We start from the raw sequence: 27863 nt of genomic DNA, 5'->3' as shown, positions 1-27863 counted from the left end.
CTAAGAAGGAGGCCATCTGGTGTGTTCTGTGGTGGAAGTGGTCCTCCTTGGAGCAGATATGGCAGAGGCAGAGGAATTGGGAATACGGGATGGGAAGAGGTGTAATCCAGGTAGCTGTGGGAGTCGGTGGGTTTGTTTAAAAAATATATATATCTTTGTCAAGTCGGTCATCATTAATGGAGTTGGAGAGATCCAGGAAGGCGAGGGAGGTGTCAGAGATGGTCCAGGTAAATTTAAGGTCAGGTTAGAATGTGTGGAATTTAATGGCAAGTAACACTTACAACACGCAAAGCAAGGCAGTGTTCATCTTGAACAAAAGCAAATCTAACCATATTCCTTTTGTCATTGACTGGCTTTACCATCAGAATCCTGGAGGTGACTATTGAGCACAAAACAGCAGGACAAGCCACACAAATACAATGGTTAGGAACAGATCAGAACTGGTTATTCAAAAGCTAGTAACTCATCTCTTGACTCTTCAAACTCTTTTTCTCTCATCTGTATGATGTAGTTCTCTTGCCTACTGTACTCCCTTACACAGTCTGCAATGATTCACAAAACATCTTGCCTTAATTTAAGATTTGGCAATGACTGCTGGCCTAGTCTCAATCACCTACATCCCATGAACAGATTAAAGAAGAATTCCAGAATGTTGAACGTTTTTTGTCTTTGAGATATAAATTGATACCATATAGTTGTTATCAACTGATCTTTTTTTTTTCTCTCCAGATAAACCAAATTCACAAATATATTAGGTTTGTATAATCTGGAGAGATTTGCTACTACTTAAATTTTGCAATTTAACAATCGGTTTTGTCAGTAAATAAATTGTTTCAGTCACAACTATATTAATTACTTGACCGTATTATTCCTGTACTTTTGATCTTGAATGAACATTTGGAAACTAATCATTGATTTTAAGTCCAAATTACACACACAATCTCATATGTTTTGTTTCTTTTTGAGTATAAATTGATAAAGCAGATTATGATTAAAATAGTGGACTCAACAGTTATTGCATGAAGTAATTTCAGATGTCAAGGTTGCTAAGATTTTCCTGACATTTTAGGTCTAAGTTCATGTACTTTCATAAATGATATGTGTATAATATTGGTTGGTCAAAATTACATTTGGCTTGATGTATGGAACGTTTCTTAGGCTTTCACCAGAAAATGTGACCAAAATGTAGGCCTGTGCATTCAGAATGAACAATCATTTGCAGTTACATCGAACTGATTCTTCTCACACAGGATTCTGTCTTATTTCTATATAGTATGGAGGAAAGGGAGGCAGTGGACATCAAGAAGATTAATGGACTAGGGTAGGGAGCCTGACGCACATCTGAAAAGATAGAACTTGAAGTATTTAACAATCGTGAAATAAGCAAAGAGGAGGGAATGGAGTGGAGAATTCCAGAGGACAGACATATAGTAGTGTACAAACAGCCAACGATGGTAGAGGAACATCAGTGTTGGAGGAACAGTAGGTATTTACAACAATGTAAGTGGGTAGGTGCTTGTGTTAAGGTATTGTCCAATTTATATAAACTCTCCATTGGAGCTCTCGCCTCCTTCCAACTACATCTTATTATCTGTATCGTTTGGGCCATGTAGGAGTATGTGGCTGAGGAGAAGGTAGATGCTGATAATTTTGCTGCTGCAGTAGTTGCCTGGATATGGTCTGTGATTTTAGCAGAGATACATCAGAGGTAGAGCTACATTAGTTGCTCCCATGCCATGGTGGAAGCAAGGCGTACAGCTCAAGGTTACTTGAGTGCTTTCTAAGCAGTTATCAATCATTGAAAGAGTGCTTTGTACAGCAGTCTCTTAATTAACTTGGCCTGAACTTTTCTGTGAAAGAGGCGAATGCCATACATGTGGTGAAAGTGACTGTTCAATACTCTTTGGATGGAGAAAATCAGATCGTATTTTGATTTCATGTTGGACATTTGATCAAATTTGATGCCAAGGAGCTCTAGTAAAACTCATGTCAGTGAGAGTCAGGATAGAAAATTTGAGCCAAAGTTGTAGCTGGCCACCAATGAATATGGTTGTGTTAGAGGCCAATCCTCTGAATCCCAAGATATTGCTGCGGGAATTCCCCAACTGCCAAGCAACTGTTTCATCAATGAACAGTCTTCCAGCACAGGATATGATGTGCGAATATAGTTTTATGCACACTGTTCAGTTCCATTTTCAGCTACACAGGTAATGAATCCATCCTTGTCCACGTGCAGTAGGACCTGGATAACACTTAGGTTTGTTTTAATAACTGACAAATAACATTCCTGCCTTCTTTCATGCCTGCTTCTTATCTTGCATAGACCCCGATAAACATAGCCTCATAGTTTCCACATTCAAACATGTCCTGGAGGCAGGTTTCGGAAGTTTAGAACAAGATTTTGCTGAATTTTTTAAAATAAAAAACGTATTATTTGCAAGTTTAAATGAGGGTAGAGTGATGATGGTAAATCTAGTTATAAGTCCGGAATCCTCATTCCAGGTCGAGGTGCACCCATAGTCAAATTGTTCCACTACAGGTAGTTCTCCTTTAACAAACATTTATTAAACATGCATTGTCTGTAATGTGGCTTGTGAATTGCTGACTTTTTTTGTAATAAAGCGAACATTCGTTCGCTTTTATTCAATTCTCATCGTTGGCACTAGGTATCACGGTGCACCGAGGCGTGGACTCTGCATCAGCGTCACGTGATCAGTCGGTTTGTGCACTTTCTTGCGAAGAGCTTCGTGAAAGGTATTGTGAAGTATTTGTGCGTGGACTTTGAAAAGTATCGTGAAAAATGTCTCTTCAGCCTGAAGGCAAGAAGCTGGGAACAATCTTAATTTAAAAACTGAAAGTTGAGATAAGAATGAAATTTCACTGGAATTGGCCAGCCATAAAAGGACAGTGTTGAGATGCAGTTTGAAACTTGGCTTTGTTGTTTGTATTAAGAGCTTTTTACTCTTTTTGTTTAAAAAATTTCTTTTACATGCTAAAGAACATCTGCAGACTCCTGTGAATCTGTTTCAGTGACTAATCACTATGGTGATTAACTGCAAAGAAAAACCAGTACAGGGACTAGGATGTGGTCAGAGTCAGTAAACTCTGCCTATGGTGAGAAAGATAAAGGTGGCAAACATACTGCTACTTTTGATGCATGTGTGGAGTTGTCCTGAGGGGGTGACGAGGCTGTACAGAAGAGATTCCAGGTTAGTCCGAGTCAGATATTAGCGATGATGAGGGTAAGTGTGGAAGATGTTGCAGGAAAATGGTGGGTACAGTGACAGAGAGAGAGTGAGTATAAGATATTATCCTGAAGATGGTGGTACTTTCACTGGCAGAATGGAGAAGGTCATTGATCTTCTTCCAACATTGAGTATTCCTTCAGATGATTGAGACTGCACAAGCCTGGATTGTAACCCTGGTCCAGGTTGGTATGGTTCCAGGGTGTCACATGAAAACGCAACTCTGGCATTTTATAGGAGAACTAATGACACTGTACAACAAGCATCTATTCAATAATGTGGAAAATTGTTTGGTATATCCTGGCCATACAAAGCAGGACAAATCCAACTGGTAGTTAAAGCCCTATCAGTCTGTTTTCTGATGTAAACTGATGGTCTGGGTTGATAATGCTATCAAAACAAGGCTTGCTCAGAAATAGTCAGCTCACTGATATTCACTTTGGATTCTGCCAGAGCCACTCAACTTCTGACCTATATTGTCTTGGTCAAGCATTTACAAAAGAGCTGAACTCAAGAGGTGAGGTGAGAGAGATTGTTCTTGACATCAAGGCAGCATTTGACCAAGTCCAGTATCAAGGAGTCCCAGCAAAACTGGAATGGGTACATATTAGAGCAAAAGTATTCTGGTAGTTGGAAACATACTTAACACAAAAGAAGATGCTAGTACAGCACTTAATCAGGAAGACTAATGGAACACTAACCTTTATTACAAGAGGAATTGAACATAAAAACAAGAGTGTTATTTGTCAGTTATATAGGGCATTGGTGAGACCAAATAGCGACCACCCTTTTAGGGCAAAGAAGAAGGGAATTGTTTTGTGGCTGTGAGACTATAAAACACTCTGCCTCAAAAGTTGGTGGAGCTGAGATTATTGCATATTTTAAGCAAAGGTAGACTCTTGCTTGGCAAGAAAATCAAAAGTTATGGGTGACCATAGAGTCATAAATGAAAGGGTTTGCTATTAGTGTAGAGTTCAGCAGTATTGAGATGACTGATGCTGAAGTAGTCCACATCTAAAATGCAGCATAATCTGGACAACATCCAAGCTTTGGCTGACAAGTGACAAGTAACATTCAAGCCACTCAAATGCTAGGCAACTGCCATCTGAAACAAAAGAGAATTATAACAATCTCCACTTACCATTCAATAGCATCATCATCACTGAAACCCCCCACTATCACCAACCTAGGAGTTACCATTGACCAGAAGCTGAACTGCACTAGCCAAATAAATACTGTGGCTACAAGTACAGGTCAGGGGCTAGGAATTCTGCAATAAGCAACTCTCCCCCGACTCTCCAATGACTCTGCACCATCTGGAAGACACACACCAGGATGTAATGGAGTACTCTTCATTTGTCTGAACAAGTAAATCTCCAACCACATTCAATGTTTGACGTTAACCCAGGACAAAACAGCCTACTTGATTGGCATCCCATCCACTGTCTTCAGCATTTATTCCCTTCACCACTGTTGATGGTAGAAATATGAGCTATCTACAAGATGCATTGCAAAAACTCAGCCAGGCACTTTCGATATCATTTTCCAAATTTGCAATCTCCACCATCTAGAAGGACAAAGGCAGCAGATGCAAAGGAATGGGACCACCTGCAAGTTCCCCTCCAAGCCATAATTTTGACTTGAAACTATATCAACATTCCTTCACTATTTCTGGGTCACAGTCCTGGAACTCCTTTCTTAACAGCACTGTGGCTGTACCCACACCCTAAGGACCGCAGTGGTTCAAGAATGCAACTCACCACCACTTCCCAAGAGCAATCCGAGATGGGCAAAAAATAATTGTTGTCCCAGGCAATAACCGCCATATCTCTTGAACTTATTTTTAACGAAGTGTTGTAAATTCCGTTTTGCAAAAATAAGATACAATTAAGCCACTTACCAGAATTGCTATTGATGGGCCACAGGCAATAGTGCTAAACAGTGCTTAGACAAAATTTAAAAAGCTGATAACTGCTTTCCAGAATTTTGAATATGTCAGCATAACATTCATCAGGAGTATTTTGTGTCTAAGAAACTGCATTTTTGAAGCATTTCATAACAGCTGTTTAGGAAATTGTCATCAAATTTAAACCACTCCACTCAATTACAAGTGACTTTCCCTGTAAATCTGACTGCAGACCATATTCACACTTAGGCTGGCTATATTTTTTAATTGCTCATTGTTTTCCCATCTGTTACTTCATTGATTCTGGATTTAACACATCAGAGAAGCTTCACATATTTGCCGTGGATTAGTTTGGATGTACGACGCCTAATAAAGGTAACATTTCTCAACTTTATTAACTACAAGATACTGAACTCCCTCAGGACAATTCCAGTTTTTGTTCAATGGTCTCCAGTGTTGTCCTTGCTAGTTTGAAGTTCAGTGGGAGGGCAAATAATGAACATATAGCAGGCAGGTGCATACACTATTGGAAGTACGTTTTAGAGATGGGCTTTTTAAAAAGTCCCATCTAACTCCAATGTCAATGGTGTCTTTTTTGCCTTCCTATGTTAAGGGAGCTGAACTATTCCAATTTCCTTCTTTAAAATGCCATAGCTTTCAGGTTCCAGGCTGCTTTCTTGCTCCAGTGATGAGATCCACCTTTTGCCAATCTAATGTTCAACTCACTAGGTATATCTGCATCCAGAGACATGCCAGAATCCCATTGAGCCAGTGGAAGAGGGCATCCTGAGTCCTCTACCTTTGTTTAGGTAAATTAGTTGCCCCTGGACAAGATCTAAGCTGTATACGGGAAATTTCTGCTAAGGAAGCAGGAACTGATGGAACCCTTGAGACGTTTGGCACATTGAACCCTTACTGTAATGATTGTAAACTGGAAAATTGTAGTTGTATCTTCCGTACTGTTGGATGTATGTCCTGAAGTTTTCTTTACAGAAAATGTTTATTGAGATTGCACTTGGTCCATTGTAAAGTGGAACTAAAGGCTGGATTTTAATATAATTTATTTTACTCACCTCAGTATCAAAAATTAATAATTACATTGTTAATTTCAAGAATGCATTAAAACTAATTTTGAAGGTGACTATTTTTCACAGATTTCATGGCCATGTACTTGATTTTAGAGAGACCATCATCACTGGGGAAGAAGTGCTGAGCAAACTATTGGGATTTAAAGCAGACAAGTCCCCTGGGCCTGACAGCCGATGTCCTAGGGTCTTAAAGGAAGTGGTAGCAACAATAGAAGTTCCATTGTTTATACCATTCCAAAATTCCCTGGATGTGAGAAAAGTTCCAGTGGATTAGAAAAATGTTTATCTAATACCCTTATTCAAAATGGGAGGAAAGCAGAAAATAGGAAAATGCAGAACAGTTAGTTCAACTTATCTTTAGAAATTGTCAGATCCATTATTAAGGAAATAATAACAGGACATTTGGAAAGTCAAAGTATAATCCATTGGAGTCAGCATGGTTTTATGAAGCATAAATCATGTTTGACTACTTTGCTGGAGTTCGTTGGAGATGTAACAAGCCATATGAATAATGGGGATCCAGTAATATATCTGGACTTCCAGAAGGCATTTATGTTGCTGCACAAAAGATTACTGGACAAGGTAAGGGGTAATAAGGGTTAGGGGTAATTTAGTAGCTGGGATAGAGGACTGGCTGACCGACGGAGAGAGTCTGGATAAATTACTACCTGAATGGCTGTAAGTTGGGTGGGGGAGTGTGCAGTGGGACCTGAGTGTCCTTGTGCACCAGTCGCTGAAGGCAAGCATGAAGGTGCAGCAGGTGGTAAAGAAGGCAAATGATATGTTGGCTTTCGTTGTGAGACATTTCGAGTACAGGAGCAGGGATGTGTTGTTGAGGTTACACAGGGCCTTGATGAAGCCACACCTGGAATATTATGTCCCAGTTTTGGTATCCTTTTCTGAGGAAGGATGCTCTTGCTCTTGAGGGAGAGCAGCGAAGGTTTACCAGGCTGATTCCAGGGATGGCGGGAGTGACATATGAGGAGAGCTTGACCTAGGTTAGGATTGTTTGAACTGGAGTTCAGGTGAGTGAGGGAGGATCTCATAAAGGCTTAAAATTGTAACAGGACTAGATGGGGTCCTGCAGAGAAGATGTTCCTGATGTTGGGTGCGTCCAGAACCAGGGGTCACAGACCCAGAGGATTTGGGGTGGACCATTTAGGATGGACATGAGACATTTCTTCACCCAAAGAGCAGTGAGCCTATGGAATTCGTTACCACAGGAAGTAGTTGATGCCAAAACATTGTTGTATTCAAGAGACTGCAGGATATAGCACTTGTGGCGAATGGAATCAAAGGTTATTGAGTGAAAGCAGGAATAGGGTTTTGAGTTGGACAATCAGCCATCACTGTGATAAATGGTGGAGCAAGCTCGAAGGGCCGAATGACCTCTTCCTGTTCCTATCTCCTATGTTACTATAGATGGATCTTTTTCTAGTTGGCAAGATGCAGTGAGGTGCTGCAAGGTTTGGTTCTCGAGCCCGCAAATCATCGATATTAATGACTTGGATGCAGGGATAGAAAGTAATGTAGTCAAATTTGCAGATGACACCTAAAATGGTGGGAAAATAAGTTGGGATAAATGGATAATAAATTTATAAAAGGATATGGATAGGTTAAGTCGATGGGCCGAAATTTAGCAGATGAATTTTAACATAGGTAAGTGTGAGGTTATCCATTTTGGTCTGAGAAATAAAAAGGCAACTTATCTTAAGAGGGAAAAAGTTGAGTGTTTCAGTGCAGAGGGATCTGGTGACATTGTACTTGAATTGCAGAAAACTATATGCAGATACAGAAGGAAATAAGGAAGGCAAAATGAATAGAGTATAAAAAGTAGAGATGTGTGGGTGCAGTTGTATTCCATATTAGTGACTGTGCACCTGGAGTATTACACACAATTTTGGGCCTCTTCCTTGAAGAGGGATGTAATTTCTTTGGAAGTAGTTCTGAGGAAGTTCACTAGAATGATTCCAGAGATGAAGGGGTTGTCTTATGAAGAGAAACTGAGCAGTTTCGACCTTTACTGTCTGGAGTTTAGAAGAATGACAGGAGATGTAATTGAGATAATTAAGATACTAAATAGGATTAGCAAATTGGATGGAGAAAGGATGTTTCCTCCTGTCAGGCAATCTAGAATGTGAGGTCACTGTTTTAAATCTGCTACACCTTATCTTAACCACGAAGATGAGAAATTATTTCTCTCAAAAAGGTTGTGAATCTGTAGAATCCACTTTTTTACAAAGTGTGGTGGATATTGGGACGTTGAGTAAACTTAAGGAGGTGGACAGGTTTTTAATTCGTCATGGGATGAAGGGTTCTAGAGAGTGGGCAGGAAACTGGAGTTGAGACAAAGATGAGATCAGTCATGATTGTATCAAATGGAGGGACTGAATTGTGCACTCTGGCTCCAAGTTCTTCTGTTCTTAATTGCAATGTTTTGTTGGCTCAAGTTTTCATAATCTACATACTTTCTTCCTTTTGTTCACACTTCCCAATTTTAAAGGAAACCATTCAACAAGTTTTAATTTATCTGCAAACCTCAAAAGAAAAACATACTTAACAGATATTGTTTCTTTTTTAACTATCATCTTTTTCTGCCCTCCTTTGTGCACATAACAGTATTTAGTAACAATATTCCACTTGCAATCGCTCCTGCAGTGTTAATGGCTGTTAACTGAGTAAGTGGAGGAAAATCCAATAGTAAGTCTCTCTATAATGTATATCAAAAATTACAAGTTTATTCTAGGAATGGCAGATTGGAGTAAAGTGTTCAAATTAATGCATTCTTTCATCTAATGAGTATTCCTGCTCTATAGCTGGTGTTTTGCTTTTATAAGCACACTTAAAACTTGTGTGTGTATTTTTGCTGATCAGATTTAGTTTTGTGCTGGAAAAAGGATTGAGTTTTCAATTCATCTGACCCTTGATAAATGCTACACGTGAATCTATTTAGCAGAATCACTTGTGGTCCAGAGTCAGAGTTCAAATCTTATTAGCGAGACTTGGATTTAAACTGGTTAAAAGAGAAAAATCGAAAGGCAGTTAAAAGACAGTTTTTCACTGCTTGCTAGTAAATAAAAATATACCAAGTTGTTCAGTTGTGGGACAACTTCTGGTTGTTTTGTTCGTGGAGTAAAGGGAGCATGCATAAACTTGGAAGCTATACAAAGACATGAAGGATAATTCTGACATTGTTTAGATGGTGGGATAGGCAAAAATTAATGGTTGAAATTCAGTGTCTAAATGTGAGGTATCCGCTTTGGTTCAACTAATAATGATAGAGAGATGAGGGATTTTGTCGTTCCATCTCTCAAAACATTGCATTTCAAGTGGATTAAGTTAACCAGAAAAGCGAACGAAGATGAAGCTGTTTAGCGAGAGGTATTGCTGGGAGTTAGCAATATAACATTAATAAAGCCTTAGTAAGAACACAGTTCGAATGGCTGTCTGCAGTTTTGGGCTCCAGACTATTGGAAAAATGTTGAGGCAATTTAAAAAAAAAAGCACAAAGTCATCAGGATTTTTCAATACATTTCTTTGAGACATTGGGGCTGCATAGTTATAACAAAGGAGATCTGGAAAGGTGCTTACAATTATAAAAGTATAAAACACTGACAAAAGGGCAACTTTCTCACACAGTGGTGCGTGCATGGAATGAACTGCCAGAGGATGTAATGGAAGCTGGTACAATTGCACCATTTTAAAGTCATCTGGATAGGTACATGAATAGAAAGGGTTTAGAGGGGTATGGACCAAATGTTGGAAAATTGACTTGATTAATTTAGGTTCTGGTCGCCATGGACAAGTTGGACTGAAGAGTCTATTTCCGTGCTGTAAAACTGAGTCTAAGACTGTTTGGGCTGAAAAGTCTTCCTGTGTTGTAATTATTTCAGGATGTGATCACACATCAATCTACAATGAAATAGTAAATGGAGTTAATTGTTTGCCACCTCAGAAATCCTTAGGAACTACAAGGCAACAAGTCAAAAGAAAAAAAACAAGTCAGCCATGCAAGTTCTTTTTATGATGGGACTACACAGGCAATAATTCATCAGTTTCTGAAAATCATGCAGACCCACTGTACTGTTTCCTTGACTTTGCTAAGGACCTTTAATCACTTTCAGCTTGTACCATTTTGTATGACAGTGCTTCTTTTCTTCCCTTATTTATGGAGTTTACCCTTTTGCTTGGGTTTCATCTGAACAAAATAATTAATCATTAAATATAAAGTCAGGAAAAAGTACCATTTGCTATAACCTCATAGTGCATATTTGTGTCACAGTGATCTGATTTCTGAAGTGTCTTACCATATTTAATGATATGGTGTTAGTTTATGTACTAAGATTAATATTATAGTAGAATCTATTATCCTGTAATATGTATCTTCATTTGATGCAATGTTTGCTGAATAAGTCTTTTCAAATTGATTTTGGTAATGAGATGATCATGAGTTATTCATGGAGGAACTAGCTATTTATTTTATTGAATGACCATATAGAATTAGCAACTTTTCTAGGCAGCTGTACTTTAGGAAAATGCTGTACAGTATGTATTATGTGTGTACATTATATTTTAAGTAGATAAGGCTTCAATGACAGTTCTGCTTTCTGTTGTATGCCTAGTTCCCTATATTTTGGGTTCCCCATTTCCTATTTTGTCATTAAGTCTTTTATTTTTCTTCTTTATCTTGTTTAATACAGTATAATAGAGCTTTTGGCTTCCTAACCCCATGCACTGCATCTCCACATTACAGACTGCAAAAGAAAGAGGTACTGGAAGTGGAAGTGCATTGCAATGTAGAATGTAGTAAGACGAGTCAAAATTTTGCGTGTCCCCTTTCAGGATTAAATATTCTGCATTTTATGTTTAGAGTATGAGTTTCCTGATTGCGATCCTGTAAGGGAGCCCTGACTGACAGATAAAAACAAGAGTGTAAGATATCCTGACACTCTGACGAAGCTGGATCAGTGTCAAGTACTTTTCACATGTAAATAAAGGTTGACTTAGAGTCATAGAGATGTACAGCATGGAAACAGACCCTTTGGTCCAACTCGTTCATGCCGACCAGATATTCCAACCCAATCTTGTCCCACCTGCCTGCACCCAGCCCATATCCCTCCAAACCCTTTCTATTCATATGCCCATCCAGATACCTTTTAAATGTTGCAATTGTACCAGCCTCCACCACTTCCTCTGGCAGCTCATTCCATACACTTATCACTCTCAGCGGGGAAAAAGTTGCTCCTTAGTTCTCTTTTATATCTTTCCCCTCTCACCCTAAACCTATGCCCTCTAGTTCTGGACTCACCTTGCCCAGGGAAAATACTTTGTCTATTTATCCTCTTCGCTGTGCTGGTGACAGGATATCAGCATCTGTGGAATTATTTCATTTACGTGGAGTATTGCTTATAGTGCTAGTCTCTTTCCCTAAGAAGTGATAAACTTGCATTGAAGACGATTCAGTAAAAGCTCACTAGGTTCATGAGTTGACACTTGCTGTAAAACTAATTCAAGACAGTTATCACATTTGATATTAAACTAGTCACTTTTATTGTTCATAGCACTTGAGTAATTTTAAATAGCTTCTATGTCCATATTGTAAACTATAAAAGTTGGCTGAATGGCTTTGCTGTTCTTTAATGCAAGATTAAGGGAATGGTGAAGGAGGTTACAAGGACCATTAATACTGAGGGACTTTGTATAATTTCAGCAGAGGGGAATAAATGGGTCAGTAGAAGTATATTAACTGATCCATTGCATCTCATTCATGACATTATGCTTGCCATCCTCCTGTTTCCTGGCCTTCACACAAGCCTCACTTAATGGATGATGACTGTAATAGCTTTTGTGCCTCCTAAATACAGACTTTTTTTTTGCATTGCAATGTTGTGCAACAGGCAGGTCAATAAATGACTAGATGTTTTGTGGGGCATGTGGTCAAGTCATTGGCCTCCATTTTAATCACTAAACAACAACTACATTATCATGGATTCAGAGATAAAGGATGTTAATTTGACCCTTCCAAGGTCCCACTCGTTTGGGGGAAGGTTTTCTGTACTGGGAAACCGACACGGAGCTGCTCACATAATTAAGTAGGCCTGCCACTATGGCTCCAGTTGCAGTAAACTGCATCAAATCCAACCCATAGTCTTCGATTCTTTCTCTAACAACAATAATTTATATAAAGTACACTTAGCAATTTAACTACAGATTTTAGCATTGCACAAAATAATCTTTCTCTCTTGTGGAGTGCAACTTTAATCCAGATTGCATATCAATCAAAGCTTTTTCAAACAAAACTAGACATTCTGTTGAATTATTTTCGTATGTGAAAATAGTATTATAGGTATTTATTTAGAAAAATGGAAGTAAATAAAGAAATCTAATGCATAGGTTTACACTTTAGAGTGAGTGTTGGTGAATGCTTATGCATTTGTTCTAACTAGTGTTACCAGCCTGAGCATCTTGCTGTATACAAGCCAATCAGATCACAAACATTGTTTTAATTTTGATATTGTATTATTCTGAATTTTGGATCAGCTGAGTACTTCACAATGGTAAAGTAAAAGGTTGAGCTCTGATCTGTGTCACTGAGAGTGATTATCAAATAAATTGGTTTTGCTAATATGCCTGCATCATAATGTGAGATGACTGGAATTTTCTTTAACAACTCTGTTTTGATTTGTTTACATATTTTATTGGTAATGCAGTAGTATAATACTGTGCATTAAAACAATGAGTACGGCTTGAACTGACTGGTTTAATTTTTCTTGAACTGCTGAATTATCAATCTGGCAAAGGTGAGATTCAATAGAGTGTCAGTGGGGATTGGAAGTAGACTTGCATTGATGTCCCTTTCTCCAATATCACTACAAAATATTTGGAGGGAATATTAATCCTTCATTAATTTAAACTATTGATTTTGATCATAACAATGTTGTTAATGGCATGGCTTTACTAGAAAGTTCGAAGTGAAAGTCAGATTGAATGGATTAAAACAAAATGCTTGAAGAAATGGCTGTGCAACTGGGTAATAATGTGATAGAAGATGGGAAAGAGGTATGTTTAAAAAGAAATTGAGAGAATAGAGATGTTAGGATGGACTATAAGATGAGGTTTAAAGCTATGAGAAGGTGGGGGGCTGATGTGGGTAAAAAAGAACTAAATTCTGAACACGGGAGTTGATAATATTTGCAAATACCTTGTACATCTGCAAGGCAGGTAGTCTGCATGTCAGGAACTCAAAGAATCAATAGGTTAGCCGACTGTCTATATAGAACAAATCAGTCTGTCTGAGATTTGGCAAAACAGTGGAGAAAATAGAGGATACTCTGAAGTTAAGACTGGATGAGGAGTTTGGGGTTAGAATGCCAAGCAGATAATTTCAATTTTGGAAACAAAGAAATAATTAATTTCTTGCAGGTCTGAGGATAGAGAATTATGAAGTACTTCATGACATTGTTTAAGATGCTTGAAACCCCTTGTGGGTTTTTTTAGTCAATGTACTTGGCAACTGCAGATTTCCAATTAATATACTGACAATTTGCAGTGCAGTGTTAAGGAAATGGTGTCTGTGGTGTTTACTGAAAGTGTTCAGGAGCAGCAGGTTAATTAGTATTTATACTATTTGTCAGGAGGTGCTAGTATTTACTGTGTATGGCCTGTCAGAAGAAAGCAGTAATGTTCCGTGTGCCAAGGGAACTGATGGTACCTAATTTGAGTATAATTTGCATCTATTCCTGTAGTGTTTTAGTTTATATTCTTAGAGATGACCATTTTATTCTCTCACTTAGAGGCATAGAGATGTACAGCATGGAAACAGACCCTTCGGTCCAACCTGTCCATGCCGACCAGACGTCCCAACCCAATCTAGTCCCACCTGCCAACACCCGGCCCATATCCCTCCAAACCCTTCCTATTCATATACCCATCCAGATGCCTCTTAAATGTTGCAATTGTACCAGCCTCCACCACATCCTCTGGCAGCTCATTCCATACACGTACCATTCTCTGTGTGAAAAAGTTGCCCCTTAGGTCTCTTTTATATCTTTCCCCTCTCACCCTAAACCTATGCCCTCTAGTTCTGGACTCCCTAACCCCAGGGAAAAGACTTTGTCTATTTACCCTATCCATGCCCCTCATAATTTTGTAAACCTCTATAAGGTTTTAGAGCTAAGATTAGAAATCCTATTCTGGAATCTGTATGGAACTTACATTGTTTGGTTTTTACACTTTTATCTAGAGCTCAATTTTTAAGTAAAACCACGTGGAAGCAAATGTTCAGTGATTCAGATTATGAATAGTATTTTTAGAGTATGTAGGCATTGATATGGCAAATGTGATGCAGAAATTAGAAGATAAGAACCAGATGTAATTTTCTGAAGTTGAAGTAAGTGTTAACAAGAAAATTCAAGCATGTCATTTGGGAGTTGGGGAGCTGTTAAGATGTTACATTCTATCCACTTTCCTGTGTACCTCAGAAACCCAATCGACAATAAGATTTGAATAAGAAAATAGAGGTCTTTAAAATTTGCTCTTAACATATATTAACAATTCAATATTAAAAAATCTTAGGCAGGAGTGAAAGGAACTATACTACTAAAATCGCATCCAGAAAAGAAAATGTCAGCTTTCTGGGCATTTGATCAGAGTTGAAAAGCTACCGAGGTTCTTCCTGAGGGAAAAGTAAGATCAACAAAAAGAAGGCCTAGCCTGCATGTGGTTGGGTACCGGTTGTCAAAGGATGGTTGCAAATAGGCTACAGTGGATGTGAGGATAGTGGAAGACAGATAAGCATAATAATTTGAAAGCAGATCTTCTGGCAGGACTACCTACAAACAGCAGCAGCAAATATTGAGGGAACACATTGAGGTCAGAGTATCCTGATCTTAGCTATGGCATCATAACTGCAAATTGTTTGCAAGTCCTACGGACTCTGTCCTATCCTTTACTTAGATATCATTGTGTTTATAATTACTCATTTTAGTTTGTGTAACAAACATTTAGCCATGTTTGCAATCCTAACCACCTGCCAGTTTGGCTCTGTTTAAATGTGTCTTTTTATGACCTCTGTTTATGTCTCTCAGCAGCAATTAATATCATGTCAGCTCACAAGTGCTCGAAGGTCTGCTCCAAATTTCAAGCAGCTTGTACTTTGTAAGAAAATTCTCTAGCTTTGTGTTCCTGGTACTGTCCCTTTTTTTTTTATTATATCTTCAACTGGAAAGAACATTGTCCTGCAGCTTTGTGTAACAGTATACATATTGACGAATTGTCAGTTTCTGTACTTGTGATTTCCTTCTCTGGAATTCATTACTCAGTTGAAGTCTCCGGATGTCACTTTTTGTAGAGTTCATTTTGCTTATGCAATTCCACGCACCACTACTTCAGATTCGTAAAAATGGTTAACATCTGAGATATTCATTGATAATTTGCAGCCTATTTAGAGATGAAATGCAGTTCAATTTGTTAGAGCTTATAATATCTGGACAAGGGTAGGCGAATCTTGTAGTGAGTGTAACAATTAGTTTGAGTTGCTCCAAAATAACTTGCTTGACATGAAATAGTGACATTTGCTGTGAAGTGCAGAAGCTTGAGAGTCTTTGCCTGTTCATCAGGTTTTACTACTTAGCATGAATTACATATATTTAAGGAAGTATGTAACTTAGTATTTGCAACAAACATTTCTGTTTTTTTTTAAAATAGTGATTACGAGTGAAGTACTCATTGAATGGATTTTGTGTAGCCACATTATAGTCCATATTGATGACCACTGCACCTGTTTAAAGATTGGGTTTTTCCTGTTTTAGAACTGTGTATTTGTTCCCTGCAGAAATCAACAATGATCAGAAACCAAGGATCATTACCAACTGGAAATTTGTTTTATGTGGATGATTAATAATTTAATTACTTTCAAACTGAGATTGTATCTATCTCCATACATCTCGTTTCACTGGTTTTGAAGAATGCATCCTGTGGGGGAAACTGAGGCTTTGGATTTTTTCCAGTTAAATGAGCAGAAAAGTCAAGGGAGTTCCTATAGATTAAACAAAAAGAATACATTTTCTTTTAAAACTTAAATTTTATTTCAGTTATGAAGACCTTTAAGTTGGCTGAGGACAGATCCAGAGTTACCTAACTCAGGAACACACTCCCTGGCTGTTAAAGTTTCATCCTATGCCAGTTGTGTGGTTCTGAGGTCGTCAGTCTCTGATCATTTTAAAGCATGGAATTGCCTCCATTAGTGTACCATCTTTCTTATATTTAACCAATCTGTAGCACAGTTGGCCCTGAGCTGACCTTCCAAGCTATATCCTCTCCGTCACTTTCCGCCTCCATTTTAGTTCATCTGTTGTTGAAAACTTCAACATTGCCTTTGCCTTTGTCACTTCCCGAGCTTGTGATGCATTAGAAGAGAGCCATGCAACTACAGAACCATAATTGTGATTTCAATGATTACACAGAGTAGGCAACTCTGTAGTATTTCCCGACTCTTATCTTGCTAATCATCATATGCTGTGCTTAACCACTTATCGCGGGAGGCCCTTGCAGAGGATGATCAAGTGGACTAAGTCACATCCTCTGACATAAGTTTTAGAATAAGGATAAAGGACCATGCCAGCCAGCAGTGGAACCTAAAGTACAATAGGCTTTGGATGGCATAGAGAAGTGAAGGCAACACTTTGAGAACATCTTAAGAATGTGAAATTTGTTAATTGAAAACATGCTTGTTTTATTCTCCTAATGTTTTTCATATCAGGTATCAATACCAGAGCTGGCCTTACATGTGCAATGGTAAGGTATAATATGAGCCCAGATCAGGGAAATCTCACTTGATAGCACTTCGTCAATCCAAACCAAACCAGATCACTACACAAGTGAGAGACTGATGAAGTCAGGACAGAAACTAGTACAACCCTATAATTTAATACAGATTCTGATCAAATCTCCAAACAAGAGATGCGTTAAACAAACGCCTAAGTGTAATTTTTTTTTTAGTTCTGTTACAGCTTTTGTTTTTAGTTCTGTTCTGCCTGGCAGTTGTGTGCTCCTACCTTGCTTCCAGCTGTGGATGGGCTTTGATGGATGCCAAGTTACATGTTGGATAAGTAATCTTAAGAGCAGGCAGAGGTGCCACAAATATGCTCGCCCTCAATGATAGGGCTAAACACTATGCTGGTTGGAGTCATAACTAGAAAAAAAGAAGTTTGTCACTGTTGGAGGTCAGTCGTCTCAGTCCCTGGAGTTCATCAGGATATGTCCTTTGCTTAAATGAATTCAGTGCTGCTACAAAGACCTTCTTTCCATCATAAGTTAGAAGTGGGGTGCTTGCTGATGATTGCACACTGTTCAGCACTGTTCACCACTACTCAGATACTGAAGCAACCTAGGTCCATCTGCAGCATGACCTACACAATAGCCAGGGTTGGCTAAGAAGTGGCTAATAATATTCACACCACACAAATGCCAAGCAATAACAGTGTCTGACAAAAGAGAATCTAACCACTGCCCTCTTGTAGTTCAGTGACATTACCTTTGCTGATTGCCCCACTTATAGCATTTTGTGGGGAGTGGAGGTGGTTTGGTGTTGGTGGTGGTGACCCTTGATCAGAAGCTGAACTGGACCACTCCTATGGCTACAAGGGGCATGTCGGATGCTAGGAATTCTGCAGTGTAGTCTCTCTGATGCCTATCCACCATTTACAAGGCATGACTAAGGAGTGTGATTGAACACTCTGTGCTTGATTGGCACTCTGTCAACTACCTGCAATGTTAACTTCCTTCATCACAGTGCAAGCTGCTGTCACTACATCTATCTACAAAATACACTGCTGTAACTCACCAAGGCATGTCTCACTGCACTTTCCAAACCTGAGCCCTCTACCACATAGAAGGGCAATGGGAGCAGCTGGATTGAACAGCACCTCCTACAATTTTTGCAAGCTATACACAATCTTGACTTTGAATTATGTTATTGTTATTTCACTGTTTCTGGGTCATAATGCTAGATCTCTTTTTAAACAGTGCTGTAGGCATCCCCAAACTCTTAAGAACTGCAGTGCTTCAACAAGACAGCTCAACACCACCTTGTCCAGATCAATTAAGCATAAGCAATAAATGTTGGACTAGCTAACAATGCCCACATCCCGCAAACAAATATTTTTTTAAAAAATTTGCGGCTATGAGGAGCCTACCAGAATAGAGATCTCCAGTGGCAGGAATCTTAGCTGTTGTGGATTGCGAATCAGAATTCATACCCAGCATCCCGTCAGTGAGCTGCGGAGTTTAACCTTCTGTGATAGTTGCCAATCCTTTAATAGAGGAATCCATTGAAACACTGGAAAATGAGGCTGGAGGAGTAATAATGGGGAAGAAAGAAATGGCAGAGGAACTGAGTAGGTACTTTGCATCTGTGCAGGACACCAGTAGCATACCAGAACTTCGAGAGTCGGGGCAGAGGTGAGTACAGTTGCCAGCATGAAGGAGAAGATGCTGGGATACTGAAAGGTCTGAAGGTGGATAAATCATGGACCACACCCATACCCTTCTGGAGGAGATTGTTGAGGCATTTGGGTGGTGATCTTTCAGGAGTCACTGGAGTCAGAGTCCCAGTGGACTGGAAAATTAGGAATGTAACCCCTGTTTAAGAAGGGAGGGATGCAGAGCACATGAAGCTTATAGGCTGGTTAGGCTGATATTTGTCACTGGTAAGGTTTTAGAGTCCATAATTAAGGATAAGATTTTGGACACTGAAGTGCCTTGTTAAATATGGGTGAGTCAGCACTGATTCATGAAGGGGAGGTCATGCCTGACAAATCTATTAGAATTCTTTGAGGAGGTAATGAGCAAGTTAGACAAAACAGAGACAGTTGACATAATCTATTTGGATTTCCAAAAGGCCTTTGACAAGGTACTATAGTGGGGGAGGTTGTTCATTAAGATAAGAATCCATGGTATTATGGCAAGATTCTGGCATGGATAACTGACAGAAGGCAGAGAGTAGTGATAAGGGATCTTTCTCAGGATGGCAGGTGGTGACTAGTGGAGTTCCCTTGGGGTTAGAACTATTCACGTTATAAGGAATTAATAGCTTTGTTGCTAAGTTTGCAGATGATATAAAGGTAGGCGAAGGGGCAGATAGTGTTGAGGACTTGGGGAGGCTGCAAAATCTTTTGGACAGGCTAGGAGAGTGGACAAAGAAAAAGGGTGGCATATGGTTAACAGTGCCAGGGTCTGGGTTCAATTTTCCACCCCCCCACCCCCACCTCGAGCGACTGTCTATGTGGAGTTGGTGCATTTTCTGCTTGGGTTTCCTCCAGGTGGTCTGGTTTCCCCTCCCATCCAAAGTTGTGCAGGTTAGATGGATTAGCCATGGGAAATGCAGGATTACAGGGATATAAATTATTTCAACCTGAGTGGTGAATCAGGAACTGATTTCCGCAGAAGGCTGGGGAGGCCATGTCATTGCATGTATTTAAGACAAAGATACGTGATCCTTCATTAGTAAGGGGATTAAATGTTACAGGAAGAAGGCAGGAAAATGGGATTGAGAAACTTATTTTGGTTGAATGGTGGAGCCGACGTAATGGGCTGTATGGTCTAATTCTGCACCTATATCTTATGGTCATACAAACTCTTTGGAAGTCCTACCACATTTCCACATTTTGTTTTGTACATCCAGCATTTTTCCATGTCTTCAGAGGCTCCTCATTAGCCAGTCCTGCAACTGTTCTGTGCTCGTATCAGTGTGTGTGTCTGCTATCCTGCCCATAATCAGTGAGATGTGTGTATCTACAATGCGATTAGATGTGTGAAAACATTATAGTGTACCACTTCAGACTCAGTCATTGTCCTCGGGTTAACGTGAATCCATTAGCCTGGAGGCCATGGTTGCCAATGTTTCACCTGTGTGGTATCAAATAAATATGAAAGTCCTTATGATTTCACCTGAATTCTGAGATATCTCCTCCACATGCACCATCCCATGGAGAAAGCTAACAAATCGTGCACGCTCACCCCCTCCAAACTTGAGCCACATTCCACCTCAAATGCTACAAGCCACAAAAGTAAGCCCATCAATACTTCCTTCCCTCTCCCTTTTTCCCAACCCCTCTTCACCTCTTCCTGGATGTGGGGACCAGTTATAACAATTCCAAATTTCCAGGTTCACACAAAACTAGGTGTGAACATAAGATGTGATAAAGATGCAAGATTGGACAGGCTAAGTGAATGGGCAGAAACGTGGCAGGTGGAATAATAATTTGAATGTATAAAGTTAATCATTTTGATAGAAAAAAAATCATTATTTCTTAACTGGCAGGAGTTTGGGGAAGTGTTGAGTGTCCATAGCGACCTGATTGTCCTCCTTCATGAGTCGCTAAAAGCTAGCATGCAGTCATGCTAGCATTGACTGTAAAAGTCAATAAGGAAGGCAAATGGTTTGTTGATTATCATTGCTAGTGAATTGGAATATAGAACTGTTGTTATTGTATAGAGCCTTGGTGAGTCTGCAGCTGATGAATTTAATCTGTACTTTTTGTTTCCTACCGAAGGAAAGATTTAGTTGCTATAGAATAAGAGCAATTGACATTCACCAGACTAATCCCTGCAATGGCAGAATTGTCAAGGGAGCAGAGATGGAGGAAACTGACTGTGTTCTCTAGAATTTTGAAGTATTTAAAATTATTATAGTCTGACAGAGTGGATATAAATAGAATGTTCCCTGTGACTGGTGTATCCGGAACCAGGGATGTAATGTCAGAATAAGGAGTGGCCCATTTAAAGCGGGGGGAAAAGGGGGAATTTCTTCATTCAGGGTGGTGAGTCTTTGGAATTCCCTGCCTCAAATGCTGTGGAACCTCAGTCATTGAGCATGTTCAAGGCTGAACAGTAAACTAAGCTCTCTGTTCTTGAGTGAATGTAAAATGTTCCAGCCCATTTGGAAAAAACAGGGTTTTTCAGGTGTTCTGGCAAACACTAATTCCCAAATCCACACCATCAAAAATATTATTGGTTATCTATCTCTTCTCTTACCCCCCCCCCCACCCAAAGTAAATTATGGAAATGGCCTCGACCCCGACTTTTATATTTTTTTAAAAGGCAAAGGACAGGGTGGTGGCTCAGTGGTTCACACTGCTGCCTCACAGTATCAGGAACACAGTTTCAATTCCAGCCTTAGGTGAATGCCTCTGTGGAATTTGCGCATTCTCCCCGTGTCTTTGTGAGTTTCCTCTGGGTGTTCCAGTTTCGTTCCAATTCCAAAGCTGTGCAGGATAAATTGCCCACAATGTTCAGGGATGTATTAGTTAGGGGGTAAATATAGGATAATAGGGTAGGGGAATGGATTTGAGTGGGACACTCTTCGGAGGGCTGAAGGGCCTGTTTCTACACTGTAGAGATTCTATGAAAGGTACAGCACAGTTAAAATACAACGAAGAAGAATTGACATAACTTTACTCTATTGAAATACTTAACAAAATCGTGTATTATGTAACCAATAAACATCAACTGTTCCAATATAGGCAGCATCCCATAAACACACGCTTGGCAAAAGCAGTTCCGCAACAATTGTTAGTCTTGCTGTTTCCAGTCCAGTAGAAATAAAATGAAAAAAAAATAAACTGCCAGTTTGATTTTTTTTTTAAAGAGGAAACATCTCTAAGATTTCACTGTAGCAGCAGTGAACTCAAGCTATCAGCTCCAGCAGCCAGTAAAATCTACCAACTAACTGAAAACCAAACCAAATCCTTTTTGGGTTTATGTGAGCCTGACCCTGTCCATTTGTGATTCTTTTGTCCTATTTTTTTGAAAAAAAAACACCCCAGGGAGAACCCAAAGCTATTTCCCACCTGTCTGAAGGAGTTATTTCAGCACCACTGTGACAACACCCCTCTGCAAGAGAAAGAGGACAGCACATATTTCTTAAAGACACTATATCATCACAGAACTAGCTCTTGTTTTGCTTAAGTTACAATGGTTACTATATTTCAAAAGTGCTCATTGGCTGTTGCATGTTTTGGGACACAAGTTATAAATTGGGTTGTATAAAGTCAACCCCCCTCTGTTTGATCTGCTTCTTAAAAAAACACAATGCATGTTATTTGATTGTTGGAATTTAATATCCAGTAATGAAATGTAAATTTGCAAATACTCTAAGCGTTTCTCTCTGTACCTGAGAAGTCTATGATTAGCTTTCCTCTTAAATCACTGCAGTACTTGTAGAGATAGTACAGGAACAATAGTGTTAAATAGGGAATTCCAGAATTTTGAGCTACTTATGATGAAGAAACAGTAATGTGTGCCCAAGACTGGATATTGTGTGTCTTGGAGATTTGATGTTTTTGTTTTGTTGTAGTAAAAGTTGAGGGATAGCTAAGTGCTGAGCCTACTAGAGTTGGGAGAGCCTTTGACGGGGTCAGAAAAGTAACTTGTCTTAGAACGTTTAGTCTCTGGTCTGCTTTGAGGCCACAATGTTGATTTGTTTGGTCCTGTTAAGCTTATGGTGAGGTCTCAGCTGTTGAAAACTTGGACGAGACTGATAACTGGAAGTTCAAGTACCATTTTAAAAGTTATGTAAAATAATGACATGACAAGATTTCACATTTTAGAACTTTAGTATATCAAATAACTAAAGACATACTCTTGATTAGATACAATTTGGTATGTGAGCAGCTTCTATATTAAATACAGAGAGTGATTCTCTAATTTTTAAGACAACTGAAACTGTTGCCCTAATGGATGTAAATTGCGCTATTCTGTAAATGGATACTTCATGCAAGAACCAGTCAAAATTATTTTCAGCTCTATGGTTTGCTTGCTTTTAATTTCCTAGCCAGGTAACTTCTGATACAGATTGGACTTTCACTGCATAGGTTACCTTGTAGATCGTTCCCTCTGGCCCAAACTAGGAGAATTTTCCAGCCTCCCCTAAATCCTTATGAACTGTTCAATCTGGTCACAGGCTTCCACCCATATTTTGTGTGATGAACAACAAAGTCAGCACTTTGTGTTTTGGGTGCTTCTGTCTGTGTTGCTGTGTACCTCTCATGGCTACAGGCCAACTCAGACTGTAGTGTCTAATATTCATGGATTTGTAGGGAATCCTGTCCCTAATGTCAGCCGTGACAACAATGCCTTCTTCCCCGTGGCAATGTGAAACATCTAACTTTTAGGTAGAAATGCTAATTAACTATTTTTCATCACAATTCCTTTCATCATAGATATAAGTGGATAGTTTAGAACACAACTGTTTACAACTCATTGTCTATAATATCTTTGAGACTTTAAAAGACTTACTGTTGACTAATTGTATACTCAGAAACTGCAGCTAATGTGTGCAGATACCTCGTGTCCTCTCAGGAAGACAATCTGATATCTCCTTTGATCTCTAACCGAAAAACTGTTGATCAGGTCACATGAGCCCCTTTCATTTATCCTATTTTTGAAAATATAGTCCAGAAATCTAGTCATCTGATAGACCTGTAGATACAGTTCCAAAGAATCAAAATCTTAGAGCTCACAATTGCAACTTCAAGATGTTGAAGAGGGAAGTGGCTGGCATTTTCCTTGCTTGGATGTTGGCCAGGCATTTGTGTAATACAAAAACTTTGGAATCCATCTCTTGTTTATTGTGCAGGGAAATAAAGGTTTTAAGCTTTGGAGAAAAACTGCAACAATAAAATGAATCCCTCAAATGCAAATTTGCTGTTCATGATTTTCTAAAGAGTGTTATCCTTGTTTCTTTTCTGCAGGATCTATCCCATTAAGGATGTTCCAATAGAGAGCGAGGCATTAACTAAATGGCTTTACCAGCGATTTGTAGAAAAAGATGAACTTTTGGCACATTTTTATGAAACGGGTGAGTTCTGCTTAGCTTCTTGGGATATGAAAAGAACTTTAAATTTTTTTGTGACTTTCTCTGGGAATTTTCATTTATCAGCATTGATTCCCAAGTCCTGTAAACTCTTGTGAACACTGTATCGCAATTGACCAGATCAAAAAAAGACTTATTTATCCACATGAAAGAAAATCTGCTACAGACTGAATCACTCTCCTAACACATTTCAATCAAGTTGGAAGTTTTCTAGTTGGAAAGATTTGGCTAGCCACTAAATATTGTATCTAAGTTGACTGCCTGAAGGAAGGTGTCTATGATTTTATTCTGAAAGTTTCTGCATATCAGATGTAACTTCTCTAAAGTGAACTTTGAAGTTTTAAATAATTTTTATTAAATGTAAATATATCTGTAGTTACACTGGAACAAAATACCTTTTCAACAAGCCAAATGCATATTCTTTATTTGATTACTTTTTGTGCCCAGTTCATGAGAGGTTTGGCATTTATGGTCACTAATGCAGATTCTACCCCTTGACAATGTGCATGACATTGAGGAATACTGGACTCTGGTTTAAATTCCCATGACACTAACACTTCTATGACCGTGTTTTTGGATTGTGGAAGAAAAGTTTTATCATGTGAACCTTGTAAATCTTTTCTGAACCCTTTCAAGGATGTTGCCAGGGTTGGAGGATTTGAGCTATAGGGAGAGGCTGAACAGGCTGGGCTGTTTTCCCTGGAGGGTCAGAGGTTGAGGGGTGACCTTATAGAGGTTTACAAATTTATGAGGGGTATGGATAGGATAAATAGACAAAGTTTTTTCCCTGGGGTCAGGGAGTCCAGAACTATAGGGCAGAGGTTTAGGGTGAGAGTGGAAAGATACAAAAGAGACCTAAGGGGCAACGTTTTCACAGAGGGTGGTACGTGTATGGAATGAGCTGCCAGAGGATGTGGTGGAGGCTGGTACAATTGCAACATTTAAAAGGTATCTGGATGGGCATATGAATAGAAAGGGTTTGGAGGGATATAGGCCGGGTGCTGGCAGGTGGGACAAGATTGGGTTGGAATATCTGGTCGGCATGGACAGATTGGACCAAAGGGTCTGTTTCCATGCTGTACATCTCTATGACTCTAAAATGTAAGCAGGATCTTGTTCATCAACTATCAGCCAAATCTAGTCTCCACACATTTTAATCTTATTCTTTGCAATTAAATACTTTATTCTTCACAACTTTGGTTTGAAAATCACCTATGGTTTGAGGTAGTGGATTATGAACATTAATCATCTTGTGTAAAAAAAATTTTAATCCACTGTTTGGACATGTTATGACAACTCCAGGGCAGGAAATAATTCTAAACTCTCCCTTTAATTTATGATAATTTTGAATTTGTACTTTCTCCCCAAGATTGTTATCACTGGTCAGTGAAATATATCATTTATTTGATTATTATCTTTCATTATCTAAAAGGTGTCTATTAGGTGACCTTAAATTGAATCTTGTTCTTGTAAAAAAAAATATAATTTTTCAGATGTTAAACTGTAAAATCATACTTGAGAAATTCAATTCAGTTGCAATAAATCAAACACAGCAAATTCAAAGTCTTGCAAGTTACTTACCAAGCCTTGATCCAACTAAATACGTACATCTGGCTTCATACAATGCCAGTGCAGCCTTCCACAAACTACAGTTACAAATATTGTCTACCATAGAACTCTGCGGTTCTATTTTGTTGTCACCACACTCCTGTATTGCAGTGAGACTTGAACAGTGTATCAGTGATAAATAAGAGTGATAAAGAAATTCCACCAGCAGTGCCTGCTCTGTATTCTCTGAATTCAGTAGTGTGGGTGGGGGGGGGGGGAAAGCTATCAAACAAACTAAGTCTCTTCTTGAAGCCAGCACTTTCGCATTCAGGAAAAACTTCTGCAAAACCAACCACGATGGACTGGATGGAGTGTTGCAATAGCTGAAAACTATCTCCTCTGCAAGGTCTGGTTTTCTTAATTCTCAAATGGTCAGTGTTTCAGGAGAAGACAAATAAACCATTACAAAAACATTCTGAAGCTTTTCTGGAAGCTCAGCAGTGTTGACATTAATGTCTGCTTGTGATTCACAAAGGTCATCCTTCTGCGTTTGACAAAATTTGAATCATGACCTAATTTGAAGTGGCCCAATCTTAGGTTTGGAACCAGTAATTAATATTTTTCTTAATCTGGAACTTTATTACTTAATTCTACTATTCAACCCTTTAATTATTTTATTGAAAAAGTACTTTGGAAAGCCTTCATATTTTAATAATTAAACAATACTGCTAGATAGAACGAAGAAAATGTACAGCCCAGGAACAGGCTGTTTGGCCTTCCAAGGTTGAGCCGATCCAAATCCACTGTCTATACTTATCGGCCAATTCCTAAGCATCTGTATCCCCCTACTCCCCACCTACTCATGCATTTGTCCAGACGCACCTTAAATGAATCTACTGTGCCTGCATCTATCACCTCTGCTGGCAACACGTTCCAGGCACCTACCACCCTCTGCGTAAAATACTTTCCACATTTATCCCCCTTAAACTTTTCACTTCTCACCTTGAACACATGACCTCTTGTTACTGAATCCTTCACCCTGGGAAAAAGCTTATCTCCATCCACCCTGTCTATCCCCTTCATGATTTTGTAGACCTCAATCTCCTTTCTTCTAATCAAAATAATCCTAACCTATTCAACCTCTCTTCATAGCTAGCACCTTCCATACCAGGCAACATCCTTGTAAACTTTCTCTGAACCCTTCCATACCAGGCAACATCCTTGTAAACTTTCTCTGAACCCTCTCCAAAGCATCCACATCCTTTTGGTAATGTGGCGACCAGAACTGTACACAATATTCTAAATGTAGCTGAACCAAAATCTTGTACTATTTTAACGTGACCTGACCTCAATACCCATTCCAATGAAGGCACACATACCACATGCCGCCTTGACCACTCTATCCACCTGTGCAGCCACCTTCAGGGTACAATGGACCTGAACTCCCAGATCTCTCTGCTCATCAACTTTACCCAAGGCTCTTCAGTTTACAGTACAGTTGGTTCTAGAATTACACTTCTCAAAATACATCACCTCACATTTGCCTGGATTGAACTCAATCTGCCACTTCTCCGCCCAACTCTCCAGTCTATCTATATTCTCCTGTAATCTTTGCCAGTCTGCTATGCTTTCTGCTACTCTCCCAATCTTCGTGTCATCTACAAACTTACTGATCAGACCAACAATGCCCTCTTCCAGGCCATTTACATATATCACAAACAACAGTGGCCCCAGCACTGATCCCTGTGGAACACCACTGGTCACCTTCCTCCATTTCGAGAAACTCCCTTCAAGTACTACTGTCTCCTTTTGCTCAACCAGTTCTTTATCCATCTCGCTAGAACACCCTGTACACCATGTGATGTCACTTTCTCCATTAGCTAAACATGGGGAACCTTCTCAAATGCCTTACTAAAGTCCATGTATATGACATCAACAGCTGTTCCTTCAACTATCAACTTGGTCACTTTCTCAAAGAACTCTATTAAGTTGGTAAGGCACAATTTCCCATCACACAAAACCATGTTGCCTATCACTGATGAGGAGAAAATGAGGACTGCAGATGCTGGAGATCAGAGCTTAAAAATGTGTTGCTGGAAAAGTGCAGCAGGTCAGGGAGCATCAAAGGAGCAGGAGAATCGACATTTCGGGCATAAGCCCTTCTTCAGGAATGAGGAAGGTGTGTCAAGCAGGCTAAGATAAAA

General features: G+C 39.3%; 1 protein-coding gene across 10 annotated transcripts in view; it reads left to right on the top strand.

Annotated features, from left to right (window-relative positions):
- The window catches only part of lpgat1 (lysophosphatidylglycerol acyltransferase 1), a 130820-nt gene that overhangs the window by 83674 nt on the left and 19283 nt on the right, over nucleotides 1-27863 (top strand). For all 10 annotated transcript variants that reach the window (XM_043695883.1, XM_043695885.1, XM_043695886.1 and 7 more), the window contains exon 8: nucleotides 23990-24096. In XM_043695883.1, coding sequence (XP_043551818.1) covers nucleotides 23990-24096 — 107 coding nt within the window. The remainder of the gene's footprint in view (nucleotides 1-23989; nucleotides 24097-27863) is intronic.

Source organism: Chiloscyllium plagiosum, chromosome 9 (genome assembly GCF_004010195.1).
Source record: "Chiloscyllium plagiosum isolate BGI_BamShark_2017 chromosome 9, ASM401019v2, whole genome shotgun sequence".
NCBI lineage: Eukaryota > Metazoa > Chordata > Chondrichthyes > Orectolobiformes > Hemiscylliidae > Chiloscyllium > Chiloscyllium plagiosum.
This window is presented reverse-complemented; position numbering and strand designations above follow the sequence as displayed.